Source organism: Notothenia rossii, assembly GCF_949606895.1.
Source record: "Notothenia rossii genome assembly, chromosome: 6".
NCBI classification, from domain to species: domain Eukaryota; kingdom Metazoa; phylum Chordata; class Actinopteri; order Perciformes; family Nototheniidae; genus Notothenia; species Notothenia rossii.
In genome coordinates this window covers 88,137,335-88,164,307 of record NC_136909.1, presented here as the reverse complement: position 1 = coordinate 88,164,307, position 26,973 = coordinate 88,137,335, and the positions used below count along the sequence as shown (strand labels likewise).

Below are 26,973 nucleotides of genomic sequence, written 5' to 3'. Positions count from 1 at the left end.
AAAAAAAACACTTTAATATTTGTTTGAAAGTCTTTCTATTTAAAAGTATTTAATTTGTATTTTTATCACTGTCTTGTTTTATTTATTTTTAATTGTTTTAATATGAGTGTTTATTATTATTTTTTATTTGTGTATTATTATTTCTTACTATTATAATTGTGATTATTTTTTTAATAGTATTTCTATTTCCTTTTTATTATTATTAATATTATTATAATTATTATTATTAACATTTTTATTATTTATTTATTCGTCATACGGTTAAACTAAATCTCTCTCGCCAAAAAAAACTGCAAACACAACAGAAAGACATGTTGTTGTTCAAACTAAGTGAAAGCTCAGAGAGCGCTCCAGAGGTTTTCTTTTCTTTAAATCTTATTTATTTTTCTGTATTTCCATGTGTTTGATTTCTATCTGTATTTGTGTGTGAAGTGATGTTTGTTGCACTTTCCTGAATCACAGTGAAGATATTGAATCTGAAGCAAAAGCATTTTTTCAGAATCAGAATTCCTTTATTTGTCCGAAAAGTGGAAATCTACATTATTACATCAAAAGATGTATAGTGCAGATAAAGTGAAAAGAGTAGACTGTATATTCAAATATAACAAAGCAGGAAGACATTATTAATAATAAAGAAGAACAATAAGTAAAAACACATAACAAGTACACCACGGTTAAAAACAAATAGATGGAAATATATGTTTTAAACAACGTTGGTCTAACATCAGCTGTGATCCTGAACAGACTGAACTCTCTGGGCAGCAGGGAGGAAGTCTCTGGAACAGGAGGAGACTCTTCCTCCTACAGAGGAACCAGAGACAATGAGGAACCAGGGCTGAGCCAGAACCCAAACCCAGCATAGAGAGGTTCAGTGAATGTGGTTCTGAAGGTGTGGAGGTGGATCAGTGTGTCAGAGGAGACTCTGTAGAAGGAGAGAGAGCCAGCAGGATGATCCAGATACACTGCTACTCTACCAGAGGAGGAGGAGGAGGATGAGGAGGAGGAGGAGGAGGAGGTGTGTGTTTCTGTGTTATTGTGACAGACAGAGTAACCACCACCAGAGCAGCTCAGACTCCAGGACTGATCATTCCTTCCAAACAAACAGTCCTCTCTGCCTCCTTTCCTGCTGATTCCTCTGTAAGTCACTGATATATAAACCTCTCCTCTCCACTCGACCTCCCAGTAACAGAGACCAGTCAGAGCTTCTCTGCACATCAGCTGACACCAGAAGTCAAACCTCTCTGGATGATCAGGATATGGCTGCTCCTCTCTCACACATGTCACCTTCCTGTTGTCCTCAGACAGTTTGAGTTCTCCCTGTGCTGTGTTTGTGTCGAGTGAGAGTTCACAGGAATCTGAGGAGAGGAACAGCAGCAGTTATTCATCTATCAGCTGTTCATTTATTGACACTTTGATGATGAAGGTTACATTTGAAGATGGTGGCTGCTTTGTTTTCATGAATCAAATTAAACCACACTCACACTTCCTCAGACCGGGTCTCAACCATCGGACTCCAGCAGGCTCCATCCTGAAAGAAGAGGGGGGGGGGGGGGGGGTCAGAGCAGCATGGAAACATGGACATTACATCACTCTCAAACTCAGAGCTTTGTTATTCTCCACAGATGAAGCTACATGTTCACGATATCATTTTAGATCAGTCGATAAATAAAGCTCATTAACTTCAATTATTATTTCTCAGAGAATAAGATGTAAGAGTTGATCAGTGTTCAGTTAGTGTTCCCTCAGCATCTGCTAGCAGCAGTCAATGAGTGTTTCTCTTACCTGGAATCTGAAGAGGAAAATAAATGAACTTTATTTAAAAGCATCTTTCATGCAACGCACTTTGGGTTTGCTTTGAGCAATGAAAGGTGCTTTGACCATACCATTTATTATTATTATTATTATGATGAATTCACAGGACATCTGATAGTTCATCATTGTGTTTAAAAGAGGGAGGGGCCATTTAGTGCTTTAAAAATAGGAGAAGCACTTCAGAATCAATTCAGATACAGGAGCCAGTGCAGATGGGGTCCATCAGGAGTGGGATGATCTCTGCTGTGTTTAGGTTGTTGGATGGATTTTGACTCTATTGCCAAAATGATAAAAGCAGTTTTTGGTCAGCAAATTAAAATGAGCATTAAAATGGAGATCAGAATCTAAAATGATAAAGATGTATTTCTTGTTGTCGTGTCTTCTCTGTAAACACAGAGCTGCTGCCTGAGTCTTATCCCGTGTCTTTAGTTCCCTTCAATGTTTTTGTCTTGGCATACACACAGTGGAGGAAATACGTATTTGATCCCTGCAGACTTTGTAAGTTCACCAACAAAGAAAGGACCAGTCTGTCATTTGAATGGTAGGTTTATATAAACAGTGAGAGAAAGAATATCAATAAGGAAATCCAGAAATGTACATTATATAAAAGATAAAAATGTATTTGCATTTAACTGAGTGAAATAAGTATTTGATCCCCTTGCAGAACATGTGTTAGGACTTGGTGGAGAAACCCTTGTTGGACACACAGAGGTCACACAGAGGTCAGACGCTTCTTGTAGTTGGTCTCCAGGTCTGTGCACATCTCAGGAAGGATGTTGGTCCACTCCTCTCTGAAGATCCAAATCCTTCAGGTGTTGAGGCTGATGCTTGGCATCTGGAAGCTTCAGCTCCCTCCACACATGTTCTATGGGATTAAGGTCCAGAGACTGGCTAGGACCCTCCATCACCTGAAGGTGCTTCTTCTTTAGCCTCTCCTGTGTTGCCTTGGCCGTATGTTCAGGGTCCTTGTCCTGCTGGAAGACCCCTCCATGACCCATGGTCAGTGTCCTGGCTGAGGGAAGGAGGCTATCGACCAAGATCTCACGGGACATGTCCCCGTCCATCCTCTCCTCGATGCAGGGAAGTCCTCCTGTCCCCTCAGCAGAGAAACAGCCCAAAGCAGAATGTCTCCACCTCCATGCCTGACGGATGGTGTTCTGGGGTTATAGTCAGCATCTCTCTTCCTCCAAACACGGCGTGTCGAGTTGAAGCCAAAGATCAACATTTTAGTCTCATCTGAGCTCATCCGCTTCTCCCAAGCCTTCTCTGAATCATTCAGATGTTCGTTGTCAAACTTCAGACGGCCTCTCGTGTTCTTCTTGAGCAGGGGGCCTTCAGGCACTGCAGGATTTGATCAACTATGGTGTAGTGTGTTACCAATAGGTTTCTTGGTGACTGTGGTCCCAGCTGCCTTGAGATCATTAACAAGTTCCTCCTGTGTAGTTCTTGACTGATCCCTCACCTTTCTCATGATCATCAATACCCCACGGGGCCAGATCCCGTGTGGAGCCCAGACCGAGGGCCATTGATGCTCATTTTGTGTTTCTTCCATTTAGAAACACACACATTCTTCTTCTGAATAATGGCACCAAGAGTTGTCTCCTTCTCACCAAGCTGCTTTCCGGTGGTCTTGTAGCCGATCCAAGCCTGGTGCAGGTCTACAGTCTCACCCTGAGGTCCTTAGACAGCTCTACAGTCTCGCCCACGGTGGAGAGATTGGAATCTGATTGATTGATTCTGTGGACAGGTGTCTTTTATACAGGTAACAAGTTGATTAGGAGTACTTTTTTAAAGGAAGATGAATTATTTGTCTGTGGGAGCCAGAATCCTTGTTTGTTGCAAAGGGATCAAATACTTATTTCACTCAGTTAAATGGAAATACATTTTTATCTTTTATATAATGTCAATTTCTGGATTTTCTTTTTGATATTCTTATTCTCAATGTTTATATAAACCTACCATTACAATGATAGACTGTTAATGTATTGTGTGGGCAAACTTAAAACATCTGCAGGGGATCAAATACTTATTTCCTTCACTGTATATGTTTATAATACCTGAGAGTGTCCAGTCTCCAGAGAGGATCCTCCAGTCCAGCAGACAGCAGCTTCTCTCCTGAGTCTCCTGGATGATTGTAGCTCAGGTCCAGCTCTCTCAGATGGGAGGGGTTGGATCTCAGAGCTGAAGCCAGAGAAACACAGCCTTCCTCTGAGACCAGACAGCATGACAGCCTGAACACACACACACACACACACACACACACACACACACACACACACACACACACACACACACACACACACACACACACACACACACACACACACACACACACACACACACACACACACACACACACACACACACACACACACACACACACACACACACACACACACACACACACACACACACACACACACACACACACACACAAACACACACACACACACACACACACACACACACACACACACACACACACACAAGTTCAAACAAGAGTGAGTCAAAAAACAAGAACAGATGTTATTGAAGCAGATGCAACAAAAGGTTATGAGTGTATCCATCATTAATGTACATCGCAATTTAACTGGCTTTAAGTTTAACATGTTGATGAATCCTGACCTGAGAGTCTCCAGAGTACAGTGAGGACTCTCCAGTCCAGAAGACAGCAGCTTCACTCCTGAATCCTGCAGGTCGTTGTTACTCAGGTCCAGCTCTCTCAGACTAGAGGACTGGGAGCTGAGGACTGAGGACAGAGCTGCACAGCTTCTCTCTGACAGGTTACAGACACTCAGTCTGAGGAGACAATAATAAACAACAACAAAAAATCAATAACTTCAGGGTGTTCTTTTTCATGAATGACTGCCTTATCGCATATTATTCCTTATTCAAAATGTGCAACTCAATACTGCTTCACATCTGTGATGCCAATGTTCATGATGTCTCTTCTCCACGATGGCATTAATCAGTAACAGGATGAGTGTTTTACATCAACTGTATTTTATTAATGTTTAATACAAAAGAAGACTTTGCGTTTGGTTACCTGACTGATTTAAAAATAGGAAGAGAAAGAAGGAGATTGTAAATAAGCAGAGAGAGAGAGAGAGAGACAATAATTTAAGATAAAATAAGAAACCTGACCTGAGAGTCTCCAGAGTACAGTGAGGACTCTCCAGTCCAGCAGACAGCAGCTTCACTCCTGAATCCTGCAGGTCGTTGTTACTCAGGTCCAGCTCTCTCAGACTAGAGGACTGGGAGCTGAGGACTGAGGACAGAGCTTCACAGCTTCTCTCTGACAGGTCACAGCCACTCAGTCTGAAGAGACAACAAAATAAATGGAAGCAAATGTTAAAGTGAACTATGTTTTTATATAACATGTTTTCCTGGGCAAAACAGAAAAACTGTAAAGTATATTATGTTACATAGGGTCTGGAAATTGACGATCACAACTGGGTTGAAAAATAACTTGAGTACAGTGAACTTAGAAAACTCATCCAGTAATCCTACATGTTATTTCAGCTTAGGCTTTTACTGAAGCAACTAACAAACACTTCAATACAATGTCTAGAAAATAATTTGAGGTCAAGTATCTTTCCCAAGGACACTTTGACATGTTAACCTCAGGGAGAGGGGATCGAATCAATAACCCTCCCATTGGTTATCGCCTATTTCCATTCTGGGCAACAGCAGCCCAATATATCAATACATATTCAAAAGGGAGCTCAACATGTTGATGAATCCTGACCTGAGAGTCTCCAGAGCACAGTGAGGACTCTTCAGTCCAGCAGACAGCAGCTTCACTCCTGAATCCTGCAGGTCGTTGTTACTCAGGTCCAGATCTCTCAGACTAGAGGACTGGGAGCTGAGGACTGAGGACAGAGCTGCACAGCTTCTCTCTGACAGGTCACAGACACTCAGTCTGATAAAGAAAGTACAAACAATATTTTAAAAAGATGAGCATAATATTTACTTTACATTTCATTTAGCTGACGCTTTTATCCAAAGCGACTTACAATTACCAATTACAGGGACATTCTCCCTGGAGAAACTAAGGACTAAGTGCCTTACTCAAGGGCACACGAGTGGTGGTGTTCCTGGCGGAACTCACAACGTTTCGATCTTCATCCCACCTCACTATCCATTAGACCACCACTACTTCATGATATTTGAATGTTTCTGTACTCACAGATTCTTCCTGGAGGCTTTGACCACTGGCAGCAGCCTCAGAAGAGCCTCCTCTGAAGCAGAGTATTTCTTCAGGTCAAACACGTCCAGATCTTCTCCTGATGACAGTAAGATGAAGACCAGAGCTGACCACTGAGCAGGAGACAGATTATCTGAGGAGAGACTTCCTGAACTCAGGGACTGTTGGATCTGCTCCACTAGAGAACGATCATTCAGTTCATTCAGACAGTGGAACAGGTTGATGCTTCTCTCTGGAGACAGACCCTCATCCATCTTCTTCTTGATGTACTGGACTGTTTTCTTGTTGGTCTTTGAGCTACTTCCTGTTTCTGTCAGTAGACCTCGTAGGAGTTTCTGATTGGTCTCCAGTGAAAGACCCAGGAGGAACCGGAGGAACAAGTCCAGGTGTCCGTTTGGACTCTGTAAGGCCTGGTCCACAGCACTCTGGTAGAGATGTGTTAGTTCAGGTTTGGGTCTGAAGACTTTAGGACGCATGGAGGTTGTTGGTTCTTCTGACAGCAGGTTGATACGAGAATTGATACATTTCCGATGGACATGAAGAGCAGCCAGAAACTCCTGAACGCTCAGATGGACGAAGCAGAACACCTGGTCCCTCTGGTACAGTCCTCTCTCCTCTCTAAAGACCTGTGTGAACACTCCTGAGTACACTGAGGCTGCTCTGATATCGATGCCACACTCTGTCAGGTCGGACTCATAGAAGATCAGGTTGCCTTTCTGCAGCTGCTCAAAAGCCAGTTTCCCCAGAGCCTCCATCATCTTCCTGCTCTCTGGACTCCAGTGTGGATCTGTCTCAGCTCCTCCATCATACTTGATGTTCTTCACTTTGGACTGAACCACCAGGAAGTGGATGTACATCTCAGTCAGGGTCTTGGGCAGCTCTCCTCCCTCTCTGGTTTTCAACACCTGCTCCAGAACTGAAGCAGAGATCCAGCAGAAGACTGGGATGTGGCACATGATGTGGAGGCTTCGTGAGGTCTTGATGTGGGAGATGATGGTGCCGGCCTGCTCCTGATCTCTGAATCTCTTCCTGAAGTACTCCTCCTTCTGTGGGTCAGTGAACCCTCGGACCTCTGTCACCATGTCCACACACTCAGGAGGCATCTGATTGGCTGCTGCAGGTCGTGTGGTTATCCAGAGGCGAGCAGAGGGAAGCAGCTTCCCCCTGATGAGGTTTGTCAGCAGCACATCCACTGAGGTGGACTCTGTAACATCAGTCAGGATCTCAGTGTTGAGGAAGTCCAGAGGAAGTCGACTCTCATCCAGACCGTCAAAGATGAACACGACCGGGAACTGATCAAACCTGCAGATTCCTGCGTCTCTGGTTTCAGAGAAGAAGTGATGAACAAGTTCCACCAAGCTGTACTTGTTCTCTCTCACCACATTCAGCTCTCTGAAGGTGAATGGAAATATGAACTGGATGTCCTGGTTGGCTTTGCCTTCAGCCCAGTCCAGAGTGAACTTCTGTGTTAAGACTGTTTTCCCAATGCCAGCCACGCCCTTTGTCAGCACTGCTCTGATTGGTGCATCTCTTCTAGGTGGGGCTTTAAAGAGGTCTTCTTGTCTGATGGGTGTTTCTGGTCTGTCTGGTTTCTAGGGGTGTGCATTGGCACTGCCCTCACAATTCAATTCGATTACGATTCACCAGGTAACGATTCGATTCGATTCGATTCTACGATGCATTGCGATGCATTGCGATGCATCACAATTCTACTGCACACAACAAGGGACTTTTTTCGTGAGTCATGAGGCAATACAAGCAGTCAGATAGGATAGATTTTATTGGCTGCTATGTGTGTATTATCACTCTCCTGCATCTTTGACATAAATGTCATTAAATAAAATTAAATAATAATAAAAAATGGTACAGGGTATTGGATATGGCATTTTCAAACCTGAAAAAAATAAAAAAATAAATCACTGCTTTGAATAAGAAATGTTTCTCTTCTCTCTGCTTTAGAACCATTTGAAATTGAATAGAGCAATTACAGCCAATATTGTCCAGCAGTTATTTTACACACAATAAAATAGACGCTCTACAACAGGTCACTTCCTGAACTCCTGTGCAAACAGTAATCAGTCACACTATTGTAACAACAACCAACCACCCAGGCACCCAGCAATAAAAATACTCAGTGCAACACACAGTAACCACTTATTACTGTGAAACTTTTTTCAAGTAGTAAAGTCAAGTGCAACTTTTTTCAACAAAACAACAGCTTAGCAGCTTTAAGACAATGACAACAATTATATACCTGAGATGAGAATCCTACCTGGCAATCACATCAGCTGCATACAACAAAATATCAAGATGAGAAATATATTGTAATGTAAACCAAAAATAAAGTGTGTAGGCTTAGGCTACTACCAAATTTGTGCAAACAACTTCTTCCGTCTGAGTTCAACATCACCATCATAAACAATCCGTTTCAGAGTGAGGAAATATATAGTTTGACCTAAGCCTACATCATAACTTCTCACTGTTCAGCATTTGGGAATTTCAAACTTCTTGTGCAAAAACACAAGCTGATCAACATGGTCCGGTTTGAGAGCGCTTCTTTTTGCAGTGATAATATCTCCTGCAGTGGAGAATACTCTCTCTGCTGACACACTTGTCCCTGGGATGCACAAGTATCTCTTTGCCAACCTAGAGAGGAGAGGAAATGTGCCCTTATGGCGATGCCACCAGTCCAAGGGATCCTCAGAGAGAGGTGCAGCTGGAGATCTACAGTACAATTCCATTTCCTCGTCAGCACTGGCATCGGCGGTCTTACTCTGTCCTGCAGGTTCACTGATGTCATTGAAAGCAGCTCCCAGCAAACTCACAAGCAGCGATGACGAGGCTCTTCTTTTGGGGGCAGAGGGGCCTGCTAAGTCAGACACATTGTCATCCACGGACAGCAACTCTTCATTGGTTCCTGAACTTCCTGTTCTGCCAGGCGCTTCATCTTCTGTCCTACGTCTCCTCTCATACTGTGTTTGAACAAAATAAATAAGAGCAAAAAACAGCAGTTAGCAGCACTTTCTCAGCCAATGCTGCAGCTCACATCACAACAGATAACTATTTTTCTCAGTCTTAACATTTTACTGACTATGCAGCTGCTTATTTAACATTACATTGTTATTACAATTGAATTGAAAGATATTCCATAAGTTTTACAAGTAGAAATTCAATTACCTCCAGGGATGCAGCCTCTGAAGTCACTCCTGCGTAGACATCTAATCTCTCCTCTTCTGTCAGGAAAGGTAACCCCTTAAAGCGAGGATCCAGGGCAGAGGATGTATGAAGGATCTTCTTCTCTGCCCCACTGTTGTACCTCTTAAGGAGATCTGTTTTGATGGCATTCTTCACATCCCGGATCAGTGGTTGGTCTCCAATAGTGTCTGACATGTTATGGAGGAGTTGGGCATATACTGGTGCAATGAGGCTGACTGTAGGACTGCTCTCCTCTGACATAAAAACAGTGGCATCCTTCACTGGTTTTAATGTCTTCACTGCTTCCTCCATGTTAGCCAGATCTGCTCTGCTGAGAGTGACGATGTCACTTTCATCTACATTTAAGGCAGGCGACAGCAGTGTGGCATGCACTGCAGCTTGCAGTTGCAAAAACCTCTCCATCATATCGTGAGCACTATTCCACCTTGTGGCGACATCAGTTATCAGTTTCAGTGGACTTGTCAGTTTAAGAACAACCCTCTGGTTTTCTTCAAGCAGGTGCTTTGCCTTTGTGCTGCGGTGGAAGTATGCTGAGATGCGTCGGACTCTGCCCAGAAGCCTGGAGACCGTCGGTAGCTTAAGCGCCCGCTGCGCAGCGAGGTTCAACGTATGCGCGAAGCATTTAACATGAGGGAACTTCCCAATTTCAGCAGCACTTATCATATTAGCGGCGTTGTCCGTCACCAGCACAACACTTTTATCTGTTAGCTGCCATTCCTCAACAACATCCAAGAGTAGCCTCGCCATATGAGCACCAGTGTGGCTCTCATAAACTGCTCTCGTCTGCAGCACATGTGATGCAATCTGCCAATCCTCGCTAATATAATGTGCCGTTATGGTTACATAGGACTCTGTTGCGACTGAAGTCCAGGCGTCACTTGTAATGGCTACACGACTGGCTTTACACATGGATTCCATTACCTTTGCTTTGGTTTCTTTGTATATTGCGGGAAGCGCAGAATCCGTGAAAGTAGCTCTTGTCGGTAGCTTATACCGGGGCTCAAGTGTTTTAAGCATGTGGCGAAACCCCACATTTTCTACCACAGAATAGGGTCGTAGATCTTTCGCTATGAAACATGCCACCGATCGTGTGATCCTCTTTGCTCTCTCAGAGTTGTGTGGCAACGTTGACACTAGCGACTCGTCAATTCTTGGCTGGGATGTATCAACTTTTTGTGTTGCTTTTGAAGCCAACTCAGGATGCCAGCGATCAACATGATTTGTGAAGTTAGTTGTATTGCCAACGTGCTTGATTTTAGTGTGGCAGGTTTTACACACCGCGTAAGTCTTGTCTAGTTTCCCATTTACTTCGTAGAATCCAAAATGTGCCCAGATGTCAGCTTTCCACGCTTTGGGTGCGTTTTTAATGGTCCGTCTATCGTGGTCATCTCCCTCCGCCTCAGCCATCTTGATTAATGTTGTTATGATGCCGCCGGAAGTAATTGAAACTTCGCGGGGCAATTGTTCTGTCACTAGTTTGGAGTTTAACACAGTTTTAAACTGGAGTTGTAGTTTAAAACTCCAAACTAGCGACAGAGCAATTGCCCCCACAACTTTCCACTGGAGGCCAGAAAACATAATCGATTATGGCACTTTGCCGCATCGATGCTGAATCGTGCATGCCCCGCATTGCGATGCATCGCCGAATCGATTATTGTTAACACCACTACTGGTTTCCTGGATGCTGTTTCAATCTGTCTGACCTCATGTTCAGCATTGACCTCTGCAGACCCCCCCTCTGTGATGTAGAGCTCTGTGTAGATCTGGTTCAGAAGGGTTGGGTTTCCTGCTTTAGCAATGCCCTCAAACACACACTGGAACCTCTCCTTCAGGTTAGACTTGAGTTCACGCTGACACACTCCAGAACGACTTCCTGAATGAACACACAACAAATCAGATCAATGAGTCAAATACATCCTTAAAGAATGAGGATCTGAATATACTTTGTTCCATCTCTTGAGACTTTAGTCAACATTTATCCAGTTTGTTAAATCTCTATAGAAACCCTCTTACTGCTCTGCAGACGGTCAGCCAGCTCCTCCTGCTCCATGCTCCTCAGGAAGTGCAGTGTGATGTTCAGAAATGCCTCTCTGCTGCTCCTCCTCTGCTCTTCATCCTCACCGTCCAGCACCTCCTCATCCTCCCTCTGGCTCTCTAAGCATTCTGGGTAATCTGAACTCAGAGCCTTCTGGATCTTCTTCAGCTCGTTCTTCACAAAAGTGATGATGTTGTCCTCCAGCAGCTGGAACAGAATACATGAACAACACAATCAAACTAAAGTCACCAAACATCAGATCCATGTTGGACAGACTGACCATCCACTGATCTACAAAGTGCATCATGGAGTTGACTGTGAGCAGAACAGATGTGAAGTAGCTGTAGTTCATGTACAGACCATAAATGTGGAGTCCAGCTGTGTCTGATGCTGCTGGGCAGACTGACCTCTGGGAACCTCTGAGCTCTGCTGGTCCTCTCTGTGAGGAATCATGAAGAGATAACTCACATTGTCTCCGTCCATACAGAGACACACACACGGTAAAGGTCCTTGAAGCGACTTCCTGTAGCAGAACATTTTACTTCTCCTGCTAATCCCAAAGAGTTTGGTTTTCTGCTGTAGAATTATACCAAACTTGTCAACCACTGAAAAAAGCTGATCTGTTAAAATAAAAATGAATCACAAATAAAATGCGTAAGTAGATAGACATGTCTTACTATGCACATGTATATCGTTATCCACAGCCACTGAGTAAAATAACATAAAATCAATGCAGGTCAGTTTTCATATGCTTCAGTGGTGCTGGAAATGTGGATTGAGTGCACGTGTGAGCATCAGGAGAAAGGACGGGTTTGCCTGGGCACGGGGCACCAGCTTTAGAAGTAAAGGTTATCATCAAATAACTATCAATTTCACCTTTGACCATCAGAGTGTTGTCCTTCTTTGAAGTTAAGAGGAAGACTCATAGACCAGTCACTCTTCATGGACACACAGCTGGGTTCAGGTTCTTCCAGCTTCCCCCTGAAACATGAGGTGAAAACAGGAAATAATCTAGAATTGTCAAAAAAGGTCCGGTCCTAACTCTTCCTGAACACTTTGCCTTAACCTCTGTGACAAATGTCTTGGGCTCAAGGAAAGGTGTGAAGGAGAATTCATCAGGATTTAGGAGAGAGCTTCAGATCTAAGAGAATCGCTTGGAGACGTCATTATGATGAGCATGATTTTTGTTTTGTTTTCCTTATTTTATTTTGAAATGCCTTTTCTCCTGGGGTCTAGTTCTATTTCGTATATGGCTTCGCCCTCTAAGGCTATCGCTATTGGGTAATCCCCTGCGCACCCGCGCAGCACTGAAACACTTGTAGTCCACGCCCACCCGCAAGGTGGGCCCCACCCTCGGGCTCCCTTCCGGTATAAATAGGAAGGAGGCCCGACAATCTGCTCCCCTCTTTTCTTCAGCACACCGTTACTGAAGCACAAGAGACACTTCAACTGCAGAGTAAACATGAGTAACAATGGTGTGAGAGATTGTCCCTCATGTGGCTCTGGGTTCATAATGAGTTATGACCAGCAGAGATAAAAGCAGTATGCGAATCCTGCCTGGGGCCTCGTGTCCCTGGGGCAGAGTGCCGGGCAGGAGTCCGACAACTCCTACCCCGCCTCCCTCCACGGTTCACCGTTCGGTTCTCCCCTCCCTACTCTCCCCCGGATGGGGGAGACATAGTCGGAGCAGTGTGCCAGCTTGGTGGCCGAACATGCTTTCCCCCTCTCCGTCACCACAGCGCGGCGGCGAATAACATCGCGCTGTAACTGTGTCACCACCGAGGCAGAGGAAATCAGCAAGGCGGCCAGCACGGCGCTCACTCTGTGCGCGTCCGTCGCCGTCTCCCAGGGGAGCATGTCAGCTGGCTCCAGCCTGCTGAGCGTTACCAACGCCCACAGCAGCCGCCTCGGCGTCAGACTCGCCCTTCGGCGGCTGCAGGGGCTCCGTCCCATGTCTCCGCTCCCCCGCCACCCCAGAGACAGGGTCTCCCAGCGGCGAGTCAAAGGGGAGTGAGGCTCCCCCGCTCCTGGTCTGCTCCGCCAGAGCCTCCGATAATTAAGCCGGCTGCCACTAATCTGTTGATTAGTAGACAGCAGGGCTCGCTGCAGAAGCCTGCTGGTTTTAACCTATCAGTTAGTAACCTGCAGAGCTCGCAATCAGACCAGACAATCGTCTGCGGTTCGGATATTTCCTGGCTCCTCGCATTTTTGTGTAGAGAAGGCTGGAGCCACGACACAGAGGAGGGATGAGAGAGTGGTTTTCTCTGGACGACCTGCTATTTGCTGGCTCGCTCCAGGGAGGAAGTCGCTTTACAGACGGTACATCTCGTATCGCATCTGTCAAAGCCTGGGTTTCATAATAAATTGGAAGAAGAGCTGTCCTCTTCCCTCTCAGACAATCGTTTATCTGGGAGTGGAGTTAAACTCAGCCGGCATGAGAGCGCGACTCTCGCGGCAGCGAAGGGAGGAACTGACAGCTCTCCTCCGGCGTGTCACAACCCACACAGCCCTCTCCGTGACGCAGCTCTTCGGCGTTGGCCTCAGCTGGTCACGTGATGATCCCCCTGGGTCTCTTCCAACAGGGGTACACTCCAGAGGTGGTTCATTCGCTTCAGAAGCCTGCTGTTTTAACCTATTAGTCTATAAACTGCAGAGCTGGCGGTATTCCTCTGTCCCAGATATGCCTCCTACACACGGTCATAATACATGCACCGTTATAAGGCCTCGTGTGGACAGCATGCACACACCTCTCATCCCCTGGGCGTGTACGCGCCTCATGATGAGAGACGGAGTGAAAGGCAGCGTGTGGAAACTCCCTCGCAGCCCTTTTGCCTCACGGTCAGCGGCGGCGATGGCGTGGCTCGTCACCATGACGACCATTAGGGCACTTCACAGAGAAGCCTCTCCCCCCCAGCAGTTCCATGGGATACAAGAAACACTCCTGTCCTCCCAGGAACAGAGTCTTGCGCAGTTTTTACTCCGCTATTTTTCTAAATCTCGGAAAAGAACGGGGGAGTCGCCCCGTTGCTGTTCAATCGATGTGTTGATTCGCTCAGACAACAGGCCACGGCTCTGGAAGCAGCCTCAATCTCCAGGGAGGAGTACGATCTGCCAGCTTCTGAACGCAGCCAGGCGGCTGCTGTTCTGGGCGTACTCACACGTTGCTCTCATCAGAGCAATGTATATTCCAGGAGAATTGAACAGAGGGGCTCGCAGAGCGCAGCAGCGTGTTATGGAGGAGTACGGAGACTCAGACCTGTGTCACGCGCACTAAGCAAAGCCCCATTTGAACCTTTAGACCAGGTTCCCCTTAAACTGTTATCAGCCATAGTAGTATTACTTTAGGCTCTATCAGCTAAAGGGTGAGTGATGTGTCTGCTCTCTCTGGGGCTCCGTCAGGCCTCCGGATCCAAGGAGATGCAGCTCAGCTGTTTTACGCCCTAACCCGGCTTCATGCCAAAGGTCATCACAAGCTCGTTAGAGTGGAGAGTGATCACCCTGAATGGCTTCTTTCCCCCTCCTCACAGGTCGGAGAAAGAAGCCACGTCTCATCTCCTCTGTCCTGCTAGTGGCGCGCACGGCTGCCTTGCGCCGTTCTCAGCGCCTGTTTGTGCACTATAGAGAGCGCTCGATCGGGCAGCCTCTGTCTGCACAGCGGCTGTCACACTGGCTGTGTGAAGCTGTGTCACAGGCATATTTCTCCTCTGGGGTGGAGCCCCCGGAGAACATCAAAGCGCACTCCACCAGAGGAATGTCCTCCTCCACGGCTTTGCACAGAGGAATGTCAGTGGAAGACATTTAAACGGCTGCATCTTGGTCTTCCCCCTGTTCATTTATTACATTGTATTTGAGGGATGTCTCCCATTCCTCTCTGACACACCCTGTACGGAGTGTCCTGTGAGAGTGAGTGATATCAGGAACCCAGCTGTGCGCTCTCCTGCCTGTCTGCGCACAGAGAGCTGCTGTTCCCCCTCTTTTTGTCACTGGGCAAAGTGTTTCTCACAGCGGCCGGTATGTATTGTTCCCAGCCTTCATCCCGTCAGGGAAGATAGGCATGTTTTGCTATGTTCCAGGGAGGGCGATGCTCCATTACACATGGCACATCAGGCATCGGGTGTTATTGAGCAGGTGTGTCTGTGCTTCTAGTGCCGGGCGAACCCAGTGGGGCGCAGACTACATCATGCTTCGCCCTTAACCCAATAGCGATAGCCTTAGAGGGCGAAGCCATATACGAAACAGAACTGAGGTTATCTACTGTAACTCCAGCTTCTATGAGTAAATGGCGCAGCCCTCTAAGCGCTGGGTCCCACTGGCTCCACGAATAGCTGAAGAAAAGTTATGTTGTATGGGAGCAGATTGTCGGGCCTCCTTCCTATTTATACCGGAAGGGAGCCCGAGGGTGGGGCTCACGTTGCGGGTGGGCGTGGACTACAAGTGTTTCAGTGCTGCGTGGGGGCGCAGGGGGATTACCCAATAGCAATAGCCTTAGAGGGCTGCGTCATTTACTCATAGAAGCTGGAGTTACAGTAGGTAACTTCAGTTTTACTTCCTGTCTTTGTGATTTCCTGCTTTTGTGATAGTCTGATTGTGTTCAGCTGCTGCCCTCCCCAGCTCTGTCTTTGTGAAGAGCCCTCTGTGTATATATATCTGTCTGTCTGCCTATAGTGTTCTCTACTTGAATATTAGCAATGATAAATATCAATTATTACTTTCTTATCTCGGTTCAGTCAGCTACAATATACCAGCAGAATGAAACAGACTTCTGCCATTCAGGATAATAAAAACATTACAAGTGTTGACGTTATGTGTGTGTTAATCTCACACGCAAGTAGACGTCATTCTGTTAAGTATTATAGTTAACTACTAATGTATACTCTCTGCGATTTTAAAGATGGTCTCTTTTATTGAACCAGTCTGACACGTTGTGAAGCTGACCGTTGAGCGGCCCGACCAAGCAAGGAGGCAGAGGCAGAACGTCCAAAAATATAACCCGACGTGGGCATTTATTAAAATCATGTGCAAATAGTTCAAAGCCTCAATCCTGCTGTTCTCCTTGAACACATCCTGCAGCCACAAAGATCTAAAAATGCTCAATTTCAATTTCAGTCTACAGGCTAAATTGAAATTGAGCATTTTTATTTCTCTGAATGTATTTAAGGCACGTCTAAATGAAATGCTTTCTGACACTCTGGGTATTTGTAAATGTTGATATGTAAATATGATATCCTCTGTTGTTTGTTTGTATGTTGTTTTTATGTTTCATGTGGAACTAAATGATGCAGGTCTCCCTTGTAAATGAGATCGATGATCTCAAGGGACCAATCTGTCTAAATAAAGGTTTGAAATGAAATGAAATGAATCTCACACACTACTCCCAGCCCAACAAGAAAACAGCACCTAAATACACACACAGACTAACAAGACACAGGTGAGGGGGAAGGAGACAACACAGGGCACCCGGTGCACACAATAAGCAGCCACAGACATGGGGAAGTGATATGTCAACTTTACACAATTAACAATTAATGCAACTTAACGTCATGATTTTCAAACCCTCAACATATTATTTGCACCCTGATTCTTCTCAACCGCTGTCATCGTTACACCAGCATAAATACTCTCGGCGCTCTCGCTAACTCCCCTATCTTTTCAGGCGGAGCCGAGGACCCGACCAGCACCTGCCAGACGACATTCCAATCAATACGGTTTAATCAGTTAATAAATACTACTTCGATAATTAGTATAAATTATGTGCAAATCTGTAATGCCAACTGTACTGTGGAATCACGCTAATAAAGTGCAAACTGTTCACTAAAGTGCTGAGTTACAAGGCCCGAAGCCGTCAGTCCACAGTGACAAAGTTACCTTCGTCACACACGTTAAACTCGAATGTTACTGGCTTCAGGCTGGTTGACCCTCCCTCAGCTTCAACAAGAAGTGTCTGTTCTTCAGTAACAACAAGTTTTCTACTGCTGCTGATATAATGAAGTCACATGACGTCCACTTACTCTGTCTCTGAAGGGCGGCCTTTAAAATATATTGGTTTGTACATCGATCGATCACTCTTCATGGACACACAGCTGGGTCCAGGTCCAGGTCCAGGTCCAGGTCTAGGTCCAGGTCCAGGTCCAGGTCCAGGTCCAGGTCCAGGTCCAGGTCCATGCTGCTGCTCTGGCCTGTAACACAACACACACAGAGCTTTGAGTGTGAGTAATGTGTACAGTTACGAGATCTTCATGTCTGTATAACAACACAATATTAAAATAAGGGCTGTTAATGTTAACGCATTGACGCTTGTGATTATTGTGCAAACTTTAACGTTGAAAGCAACTTACAAATTACCCCAAATGAATCACATTACCAAGTTCAACCCAAACTTCCCATATTTCCAGCGTGGATGTTTACCATGAATTGCATGGCAGAGAGAAGGAAAGCCTCAGTGAAGAACACACATGTCCTGTGTATCGCACAATAAACAGAGGGAAATCACAGCGGCTTTACTGGATCAATGGTTTAGCTTAGAATTTGGGAATTGTCAGATATTATGCCAATAATTCAGAAATCATGTTCTAATAAAAGTAAAAACCCTCTGATTTCTCAATGATGGAAGACCACATGAGTATCTGACTGAGGATGACAACAACAAGCCCATCCGTTAAATCAATGGCTTCATATACTTACTCCGGGTTAAAAGAGGGGGGGTTATCTTTGCAGTCAGGCATAGGACCCTTTGACTGATCACTCTTCATGGACACACAGCTGGGTTCAGGCGACCTTTCTTTCTGTTGCTGGGAACTGATAGGAAAAAGATAAGATGAGATAAGATGTATTTTATGAATCCCAATTTGGGAAATGTATGACAATACAAGATTTAGACCTCTGCTTTCAGTCGATTTGGAGAGTAAAAGTCCTTTAACTGCCATTAATGCGTGTCTTTTACACATCATGTTCATCATTTGTATTCAAACTTGTACATGTTTGTATACATTTTTAAGCCTATTCGTTTTCTTGTATTTGGTTTATAGTTGGATGTGCTATGGTTTAATACTGTTGACCATGGATTAGAACTCAGCACATCTGAAAGGCCCAGAGTCCGGGTTATGTCCAGAATGATACTTCCTGTCTGTGTAAAACCTAATATAAGCTTCCCAACACCATTTCTCTTGATCTGTGGTCTCTGCAACTAGTCCCAAAGACTTCTGGATCTAGTCCCTAGATCTCTGTGACTCTGGCCTTGACATCTGCAACTAGTCCTCAGGTATCTACGAAGAATCCCTAGAGATCCAAAATAAGTCCCCGGACCTCTGTAAGTAGTCCCTAGATCTCTTTAAATAGTCCCCAGATCTTTGCAACAAGACATCTTAACCACACACACACACACACAGACACACACACACACACACACACACACACACACACACACACACACACACACACACACACACACACACACACACACACACACACACACACACACACACACACACACACACACACACACACACACACACACACACACACACACACACACCAGCAGCAGCACTGTACTTGCTACAAACTTAAATATGAAAAGGTTCAACTACTATTAACAGAGTAGAAATGATCATTCCATTTATGAGAGCACTTTATCCCACAGACGCCTCAATAAATATGAAATATGAACCTTATTAAGATGAGGGAAGTATCAACATTATGAGTCAATGTTCAGGGGAAAAGTAGGGAAACAAGTCTTTGCAACAAGTCCCTAGATCTCTGGAACTAGTCCTTGGACCTCTTAACCAGTCCTCAGATCTCTCTGCATTGATTGGTTCTTACTTCAAAGACTATTTTTTCCATCAAAACAATAATATACTGTTTCTGAGTTATTAATTAACAGAGATCTATCTATGAGAGCCCTTTGATCCACAGACGCCTCAATAAATATGAAATATGAACCTTCTTAAGATAAGGGAAGTATCAACATTATGAGTCAATGTTCAGGGGAAAAGTAGGGAAACAAGTCTTTGCAACAAGTCCCTAGATCTCTGGAACTAGTCTTTGGACCTCTTAACCAGTCCTCAGATCTCTCTGCATTGATTGGTTCTTACTTCAAAGACTATTTTTTCCATCAAAACAATAATATACTGTTTCTGAGTTATTAATTAACAGAGATCTATCTATGAGAGCCCTTTGATCCACAGACGCCTCAATAAATATGAAATATGAGCCGTCATAAGATAAGAGAAGTATCAAAGTCCAAACTGCAGTCCAGTATCAGGATTCAATCTGAATGTGTTTTATAGATTTACAGGTTTGTTATGAGTCATGCTGCTGAAAAATCAGGGGAAAATATATCATCAACTAGTCTCTGGATCCCTTCAAGTAGCCCATATATATCTCAGCAACTAGTCCCTTGTGCTCTGCAAATAGTCCCTAAATTCCTATAACTAGTCCCCAGATTCATGCAACTAGTCCTTAAGACATCTTAACTTCTCCTCAGATCCCTTGTTGTTTCTGAGTTATTAATTAACAGAGATCTTTCTATGAGAGCACGTTGACCCACAGACACCTCAATAAATATGGAATATGAGCCTTCGTAAGATAAGAGAAGCATCAAAGTCCAAACTGCAGTCCAGTATCAGGATTCAATCTGAATGTGTTTTATAGATTTACAGGTTTATTATGAGTCAATGTTCAGGAGAAAGAGCAGAGACAGTAAACAGCCAGTCAGTGAGAGAGAACATGTTGAAGGGTGAAACAGTTTCAAACATCATGTGAAGTGTTGAGTGTGATACCTTTCCATGTTGGTGATAACCTGCAGCCACCTGATGGAGACAGACACACGGCTTCATTATTACTTTAATGTCATTATATTTGTTAGTGATGAGGAAATAACATCTGTTTCTACATGTAGACTTTAAAGACAGTGAGCTGTAGTTTCTAACATCAGTTGTCAGATAAACTGAGTGCTGTCATTCTAAAGACAGGAGGTGAACACATGAACCCACAAAGAGCAGCTGTTTGAAACATTAGACACTGAATGAATCAAAGTCCCACTTACTCAGTTTCTTCTCATGAACTCCATCAGCTGTGAGGACCAGGTCTGTGTAGAAGAAGAGTTTCCTGCTGATCTGACCATGTGCTCCATCAGCTGTGAGGACCAGGTCTGTGTAGAAGAAGAGTTTCCTGCTGATCTGACCATGTGCTCCATCAGGAGTAACTCCTCTGCTTCTTCATCAGTCTTCTGTGTCCAGCACTCTGATAAAGCAGTGTGACGCTGCAGCTCTCACTTCAAACTGTATATGACTTTATATCGTAGTTAAAGATTAACCCCCAGCCGCTCCCTGCTGCACTCTGACAGCTGAGAACAGACCAGGGGACACTAAAGAGAGACGCACACAGCTGGGAGACCAGGGGACACTAAAGAGTGATGCACACAGCTGGGAGACCAGGGGACACTAAAGAGTTACGCACACAGCTGGGGGACCAGGGGACACTAAAGAGAGACGCACACAGCTGGGAGACCAGGGGACACTAAAGAGTGATGCACACAGCTGGGAGACCAGGGGACACTAAAGAGTGACGCACACAGCTGGGGGACCAGGGGACACTAAAGAGAGACGCACACAGCTGGGAGACCAGGGGACACTAAAGAGTGACCCACACAGCTGGAGACCAGGGGACACTAAAGAGGGACGCACACAGCTGGGAGACCAGGGGACACTAAAGAGTGACGCACACAGCTGGGAGACCAGGGGACACTAAAGAGTGACGCACACAGCTGGGAGACCAGGGGACACTAAAGAGTGAAGCACACAGCTGGGAGACCAGGGGACACTAAAGAGTGACGCACACAGCCATAGCCGTGGGAACAGCCATAGCCGTGGGAACATGTTTCAAATGGGGGGTGGTGTGGGGATGACACCAGTTCTGAACAATTTGCTGCCCTCGTCAAGATTTTAGCTGGCAATTAAAAAACTCTATCACCAATACACTACAAAAAGATAAACGTATTGACATGGTGGACAGCTTATATAAAAAGGCTTCAAATGTATTTAGTATTGTATGAACATGTTTTAATTGGGGTGTGGACTCCAGATCCTCTAGGGGGGTCCGGGGGAGCCCCCCCGCGAAGATTTGTTTTAACACTTTAAAGTAAAATGCTTCAATTACAAGAGACTGATCTAGGGGGTGCAACTTAGAACACCCATGTGAAAAAGATCGGTTTGCATTTTATTAATCAAATAAGTATGTGAACAGAACCAATAACCTACCATAGCCAATAACAAATACATGTAGGCTAACTTATTTTATTTTCGTGGTTCATTTATATCTTATTTTACCATTTAATATTTATTTATGCATATTTTTAAATCTCTTCAGTTTTAAACAATATGTTTGGCTACTGTAGCTATATATAGTATGCAACACGCAGTACTGTTTTTTATTTATCCTAATAATTATAAAGGTGTGCTATGGAAATATTTGTTTACATAAACTGTGATCAAAACGTTTGAGACCCACTGAGACAACTTAAACTAAAGTGAACTATCTAAACACTCAGAGTGCTTTACCTCACTGAGCCTCTCAGTCTGAGAGGACAGAGCTCTCCCTCCACATTATTGTAGACACAGCTTCTTATATCCGTTAGCGCAGCAGAAGCTAACACAAATCCCAGCCGGTACCGGTGCACCCCCTCTATCTATCTATCTCTCTCTCTCTCTCTCTCTCTCTCTCTCTCTCTCTCTCTCTCTCTCTCTCTCTCTCTCTCTCTCTCTCTCTCTCTCTCTCTCTCTCTCTCTCTCTCTCTCTCTCACACTTTGGATGTGAGCTGCGGGCGCCTGATAAACCAACATCCCCCACTTTCATCACTTACAGCGCCCATCGTACAGGGCAAATAGAAAATGTAACCGGGGTGAAAAGGGAGTTATGTTTACTTAATTATGAATGTTGTTACATCAACGCTGAAAATTCGTTTTTTTTGTATTATATTTGCATTTAATCTTCTGGAAGTGCAGATCCCCTGTCCTCCACCAGGGGGTGCTGCAGCACCCTCAGCACCCCTACTTCCCACGGCCCAGCACACAGCTGAGAACAGATCCTCATCACTGACAGTATCAACGTCTCTGTCTGCAACGTGTCCAACACTTCATACATTTACTCAACTAAGAGGACTTCCATGTTGTGCTACCTGATACTTGTACTCATCTCAGAGGTACATGTTGTACTTTTTACTACACTTATCTGACAGCTGTGGTTACTGTACAGATGAGAGTCTCTGCACAGCTGGTTCTGATCTCTCTGGCTGATCAGTGAGTACAGGGAATATAATGATGGCACCAAACTATCTGTGCTAAGGATGATCAGTAACAGGTTCAACCAGATCACCAAAGAGCAGTGATGAGGTCGGTCTCTGTTGTCTTAATGAACGTATTTATTCAAGCTGTGTTCAGGAAGCAGAACTCTACACAGCAGAGGCTGCAAAGAGTCCAACACACTGGACAACTCTGTTAGAGAAGCAGGATCCCTCTGTTTACGTACTGATAACCTGACACTGTCAACAATGGAATCATCTCAACACATTTGATCCTGTGAACGCAGCACAGACTGAGACTCAGTTAGGCCGTTACGTGAAACAGAATGTTCTGTTGCGCTTGTGACACCAGTAGCCCGCTAGCAAATTAGCTAACAAGCTAGCTCGGCTGAAAAGGAACCAGAAACTTTACTTTTACTTTACTTTTTTTAACCATTTATTTGAGATCACCACTGGCGATGAAATAAAGTGGAGCATGGCCAATTAAATAAGATTAAGCTGTTCCTTTAGCCACTGGTAATGTTACATTAGGTTGTTAACAAGTAAATTATGTATAGCTGATGTCATTTAATCATATTATTCTATATTTAAAAAAAGTCTGAATTATTCTAAGGCTTTACTCATTGGGAACTCGGTATAAGAAAGATCACACTGTTGATAATCATATCTGCCTGTTTTACACTCTTTGACCAACAGTGGGGGTTGGTGTTCAGATGGAGCCTCAGGAGATGAATCCTTTTGTGAACCAATTGGCTGGAAAGTTTACGATATGATGGACCGTTATTAATCCCTGTGGGTGAATTCAGTAGTTTAACAGCAGCAGGATAAGAGTGAAGAACAGGACAGCACAGATTCATACAGATTAGAGATGAATACAATTGAAGATACAAATCCTACCAATAGTATATACAAGTTGAAATCAGTGTCCCAACATTTACAATCAAACTAAGAACGATACAAAGAGTAATGTGAGAAAAATAGAGAGTGGACAAGAAATGCGCCAAGTAAGTAATAATAATAATAATAATAATAATAATAATCATCATAATAATAATCATAATACATTTCATTTATATAGCACACTTTAAAAACAACGTCATCTCAAGATGCTTCACAATGCTATAAGGAGAACATAATAAAACAAATAAATCAAAAGTCAAAAGTATTCCTTCAGAGCTTCATAAGGCTTGATCTCACCATCACTAGTTGGAGGTAGGAGTCAGGCAGGATGACTGCAGAAACAGGAATTAGAAACTTGGACAAACAACTCAAGTATCAATTAGCAGGCAAGCCCATGATCAAGTAGCTGTGTACCAGAATCTACGATCTGACGGCTTGGTGGAGCTGAAGCCCGGTATATAAAGCCCAGCTGATTGAGTGACAGCAGCTTGGCACCTGCTCCCCAGATCCCACTCCTGTACTCAAGCACAGATGCTCAAACAGACACAGAGGAGGGAGGTTTCTGATCTCAATATCTAGCCTTGGTTTGCAGCAGTTAGCAAGTCAACTATAGCTGATGTCATTTAATCACATTATTTCATATTTAAAATAAGTCTTAATCTTTCTGTAATAATACAAATATGTTTGAATCAACAAAAGCATGTCGTACAGATTTATTCTTCACAAAATAAGTTTTCTAATCTTAATATCTAGCTGTGGTTTATAACAGTCTATTTTCTCCTTCTTTCCCTGAACCAGCCCAGGTGATCTCCCTCACACCAGGTCAGCACCTCCAGGTCCACCATGACCCCCTGCTGTGCTGAAATATACAACTAAAATGTTATATTTCCTAGTTTTATATTTATTTTTATAATTAAACTGAATGTAAGACGGTTTAATGACCTAGAGACATCCTATCATTCCACTGCTTATGTACTTCATGTTGTGAATAATTTTAAAGACCTCAGTAAATGAAATAAACAATTGATTTAATAATAACGATTTTAATTACATGTTTGAACTTTGTGATATGGCACACAGATGTGATTTATACAGAAGTGATGAGCTCTACAGTTCTGCTGTCTGCTTGTGTGAAGTGACTTTTTGTAGCCCTTCCCTGAATTACAGCGCAGTTATTGAATCTTTTTCCAGTTCAATATTAACTTAAATTGAGCAAAAGAAATACAAAATATTTTCAGAATCAGAATTCCTTTATTTGTCCAGAAAAGGGGAAATTCACAGAATTACAACCGCAGAGGTTTAGTGCTGAAAAAGTGAAAAGAGTAGACTGTATATTAAATATATCAAAGTAGGCACACGTTATTAATAATGAAGAATTACAATAAGTAAAAACACATAAGTACACTATGGTTACAATTATGTATCAGCTGTGATCCTGAACAGACTGAACTCTCTGGGCAGCAGGGAGGAAGTCTCTGGAACAGGAGGAGACTCTTCCTCCTACAGAGGAACCAGAGACACTGAGGAATCAGAGCTGAACCCAAAGCCAGCATAGAGAGGTTCAGTGAATGTGGTTCTGATGGTGTGGAGGTGGATCAGTGTGTCAGAGGAGACTCTGTAGAAGGAGAGAGAGCAGCAGGATGATCCAGATACACTGCTACTCTACCAGAGGAGGAGGAGGAGGAGGAGGAGGAGGAGGAGGAGGTGTGTGTTTCTCTCTTATTGTGACAGACAGAGTAACCACCATTAGACATCCATTTACCCCTTTAGATAAACAAATCATTTCTAATGTTTCGTTGTATTAGGTATTAGGAGTAAAACTACTGCTAAGTTTTTCTTGTGTACTTTTATTTCTGATCTACAAAGTCTATTGTGTCACTTATTCTGTTAATACAATCTGTTTTTTTGTGTTGTATTTGTTTATTCCTGAACACAATTGATCAGTTGTACTAAGTCTGTGTTCTTATTATTTCTGTATCATAGTTTAAATTATGTTTGTATTTGTTTTGTCGTAATTTCTCGTAGGATCTTTGCGTTTGTCTTTTATTCTTGTTCACGGAATTTCTCTGAAACCATACATTTCACAATTTTACTTTTTCTATTTGTTATAGTCTTTTATCAATGCATTTGTTTTGTTCCATTCTGTTTTAGTGGTGCTTATTCGCAACATAATGCTATAAAAATACGTATTTGGTTTGTATACATGGAATGTAATGAAGTATTTTCGATAATGAGATATATATAAAGTCTTGCCCGATCTCGTATATCTCAGAAGCTGAGCAGGGTCGGGCAGAGACATTGTTTTGCACATTTATGACCCTGAAGGTCGCCCAGAGGTCTGAGTATTGGTTCTTGATGTGGGGGCCAGGGTTCATCACTCAAGTGTATTTAGTCTTGGCTCAAATTGGTTTTATTCCATCTAGCCTCCTTGCAATCTATGGAGGACAGAACATGACATAGGTAAGAATAAATAAATACATGTTTGAATAAATACAGGAACACTAATATAAATAACTGGAAATAGATACAGAAATAAAAATAATACAGTAATAAATAAATACTTTAACTAAAAGAAAATGATGTAAAAAATAAATAAATATAGACTGAGAACAAACAGGACACACATTATTATATATCTTTCATGTATTTCTACATTTATGTTCACTTACATTCATTTATTAAAACATTTCTGTAAGCTAACGAGGTATGGGGATTTGGGAACTACGGACGGAGGAAACTGTTGAACATCGATGTGTTACGGTATCTGAGAGGACCCAAACGCAGGACACGGCAGAGTGTTGAAAAAAGGTTTATCTTGAGGTGGAGGAGCGGGAAGAATAATCCGGCTGGTGGCGACAACACGGCGGTCGGAGAATGATCCTGCAGCTCAAGAAGAAAACACGTAAGAAGAACATCCAGGTTTGAGGAAATAGCTTAACAATGCTAAGTAGGCTAGGAGTTATACCACTGTGGTTTTACAACGATCTGGCACTGACAGGTTGTGGAGCTTCCGCTGATATGCCGTTGTAAATGGCTTGATGGGAATCAGGTGTGTAGTCGGGGAGGGTGCACAGCTGATTGCAGCAGGTGAGTGGAGGTTGAGCCGGGAGCCAGGAATGACAGCCACCACGCCCACACAAACAACACAGACAGGAAAAAGGAAAACAAACACAAAAGAGGCGGCTGGAAGAGTACAGCTGCTACACGATGGGGTTTCCCCTGATTTATACAGTACACTTGCTTATGGGACATTTACGGAATTACAACAGCAGAAGTAGCCTATAGTGCAGAAGTATATTAAATATATCAAAGTAGGCACACGTTATTAATAATACAAAACACAATAAGTAAAAACAAATAATAAGTAGGCTACACTATGGTTAAAACAAACTAAATAGCAGTATATATTTTTAAACAAGGTGACGATAAAAAATTATAGAAGTAGCTGGTACTGTTTACAGATCCTAAATAAATTGACAGAAAAATAAAGCTTCAATTACACGACATTTT

At 43.6% G+C, this 26,973-nt stretch overlaps 3 protein-coding genes across 3 annotated transcripts in view; all 3 read right to left on the bottom strand.

Annotated features, from left to right (window-relative positions):
- Positions 1–20,531, bottom strand: part of LOC307044216 (uncharacterized protein) — a 68,202-nt gene extending 47,671 nt beyond the window's left edge. The window contains exons 1-4 of the mRNA XM_079689298.1: positions 20,311–20,531; positions 20,045–20,074; positions 17,952–18,065; positions 17,279–17,446 (exon numbers count right to left, since the gene is read on the bottom strand). Of these exons, the coding sequence (XP_079545424.1) occupies positions 17,279–17,446; positions 17,952–18,065; positions 20,045–20,052 (290 nt within the window). The 5' untranslated portion in view covers positions 20,053–20,074; positions 20,311–20,531. The remainder of the gene's footprint in view (positions 1–17,278; positions 17,447–17,951; positions 18,066–20,044; positions 20,075–20,310) is intronic.
- LOC307042887 (NLR family CARD domain-containing protein 3-like) lies at positions 569–13,127 on the bottom strand (the record flags this gene model as incomplete). Its single annotated transcript, XM_079687053.1, has 10 exons — positions 569–1,355; positions 1,482–1,528; positions 4,957–5,130; positions 5,561–5,734; positions 6,002–7,611; positions 10,912–11,108; positions 11,249–11,477; positions 11,631–11,709; positions 12,147–12,251; positions 12,883–13,127. The coding sequence occupies 10 exons, from the start codon at positions 13,125–13,127 to the stop codon at positions 802–804; spliced, it is 3,414 nt and encodes a 1,137-aa protein (XP_079543179.1). The 3' UTR covers positions 569–801.
- On the bottom strand, positions 8,233–9,569 carry LOC307044259 (E3 SUMO-protein ligase ZBED1-like). Its single transcript, XM_079689347.1, has 2 exons — positions 9,197–9,569; positions 8,233–8,991 (listed from the first exon to the last, which is right to left on the bottom strand). Exons 1-2 carry the CDS (start codon positions 9,524–9,526, stop codon positions 8,503–8,505), a joined length of 819 nt encoding a protein of 272 aa, XP_079545473.1. The 5' UTR covers positions 9,527–9,569; the 3' UTR covers positions 8,233–8,502.
- Positions 20,532–26,973: the final 6,442 nt, after the last annotated feature.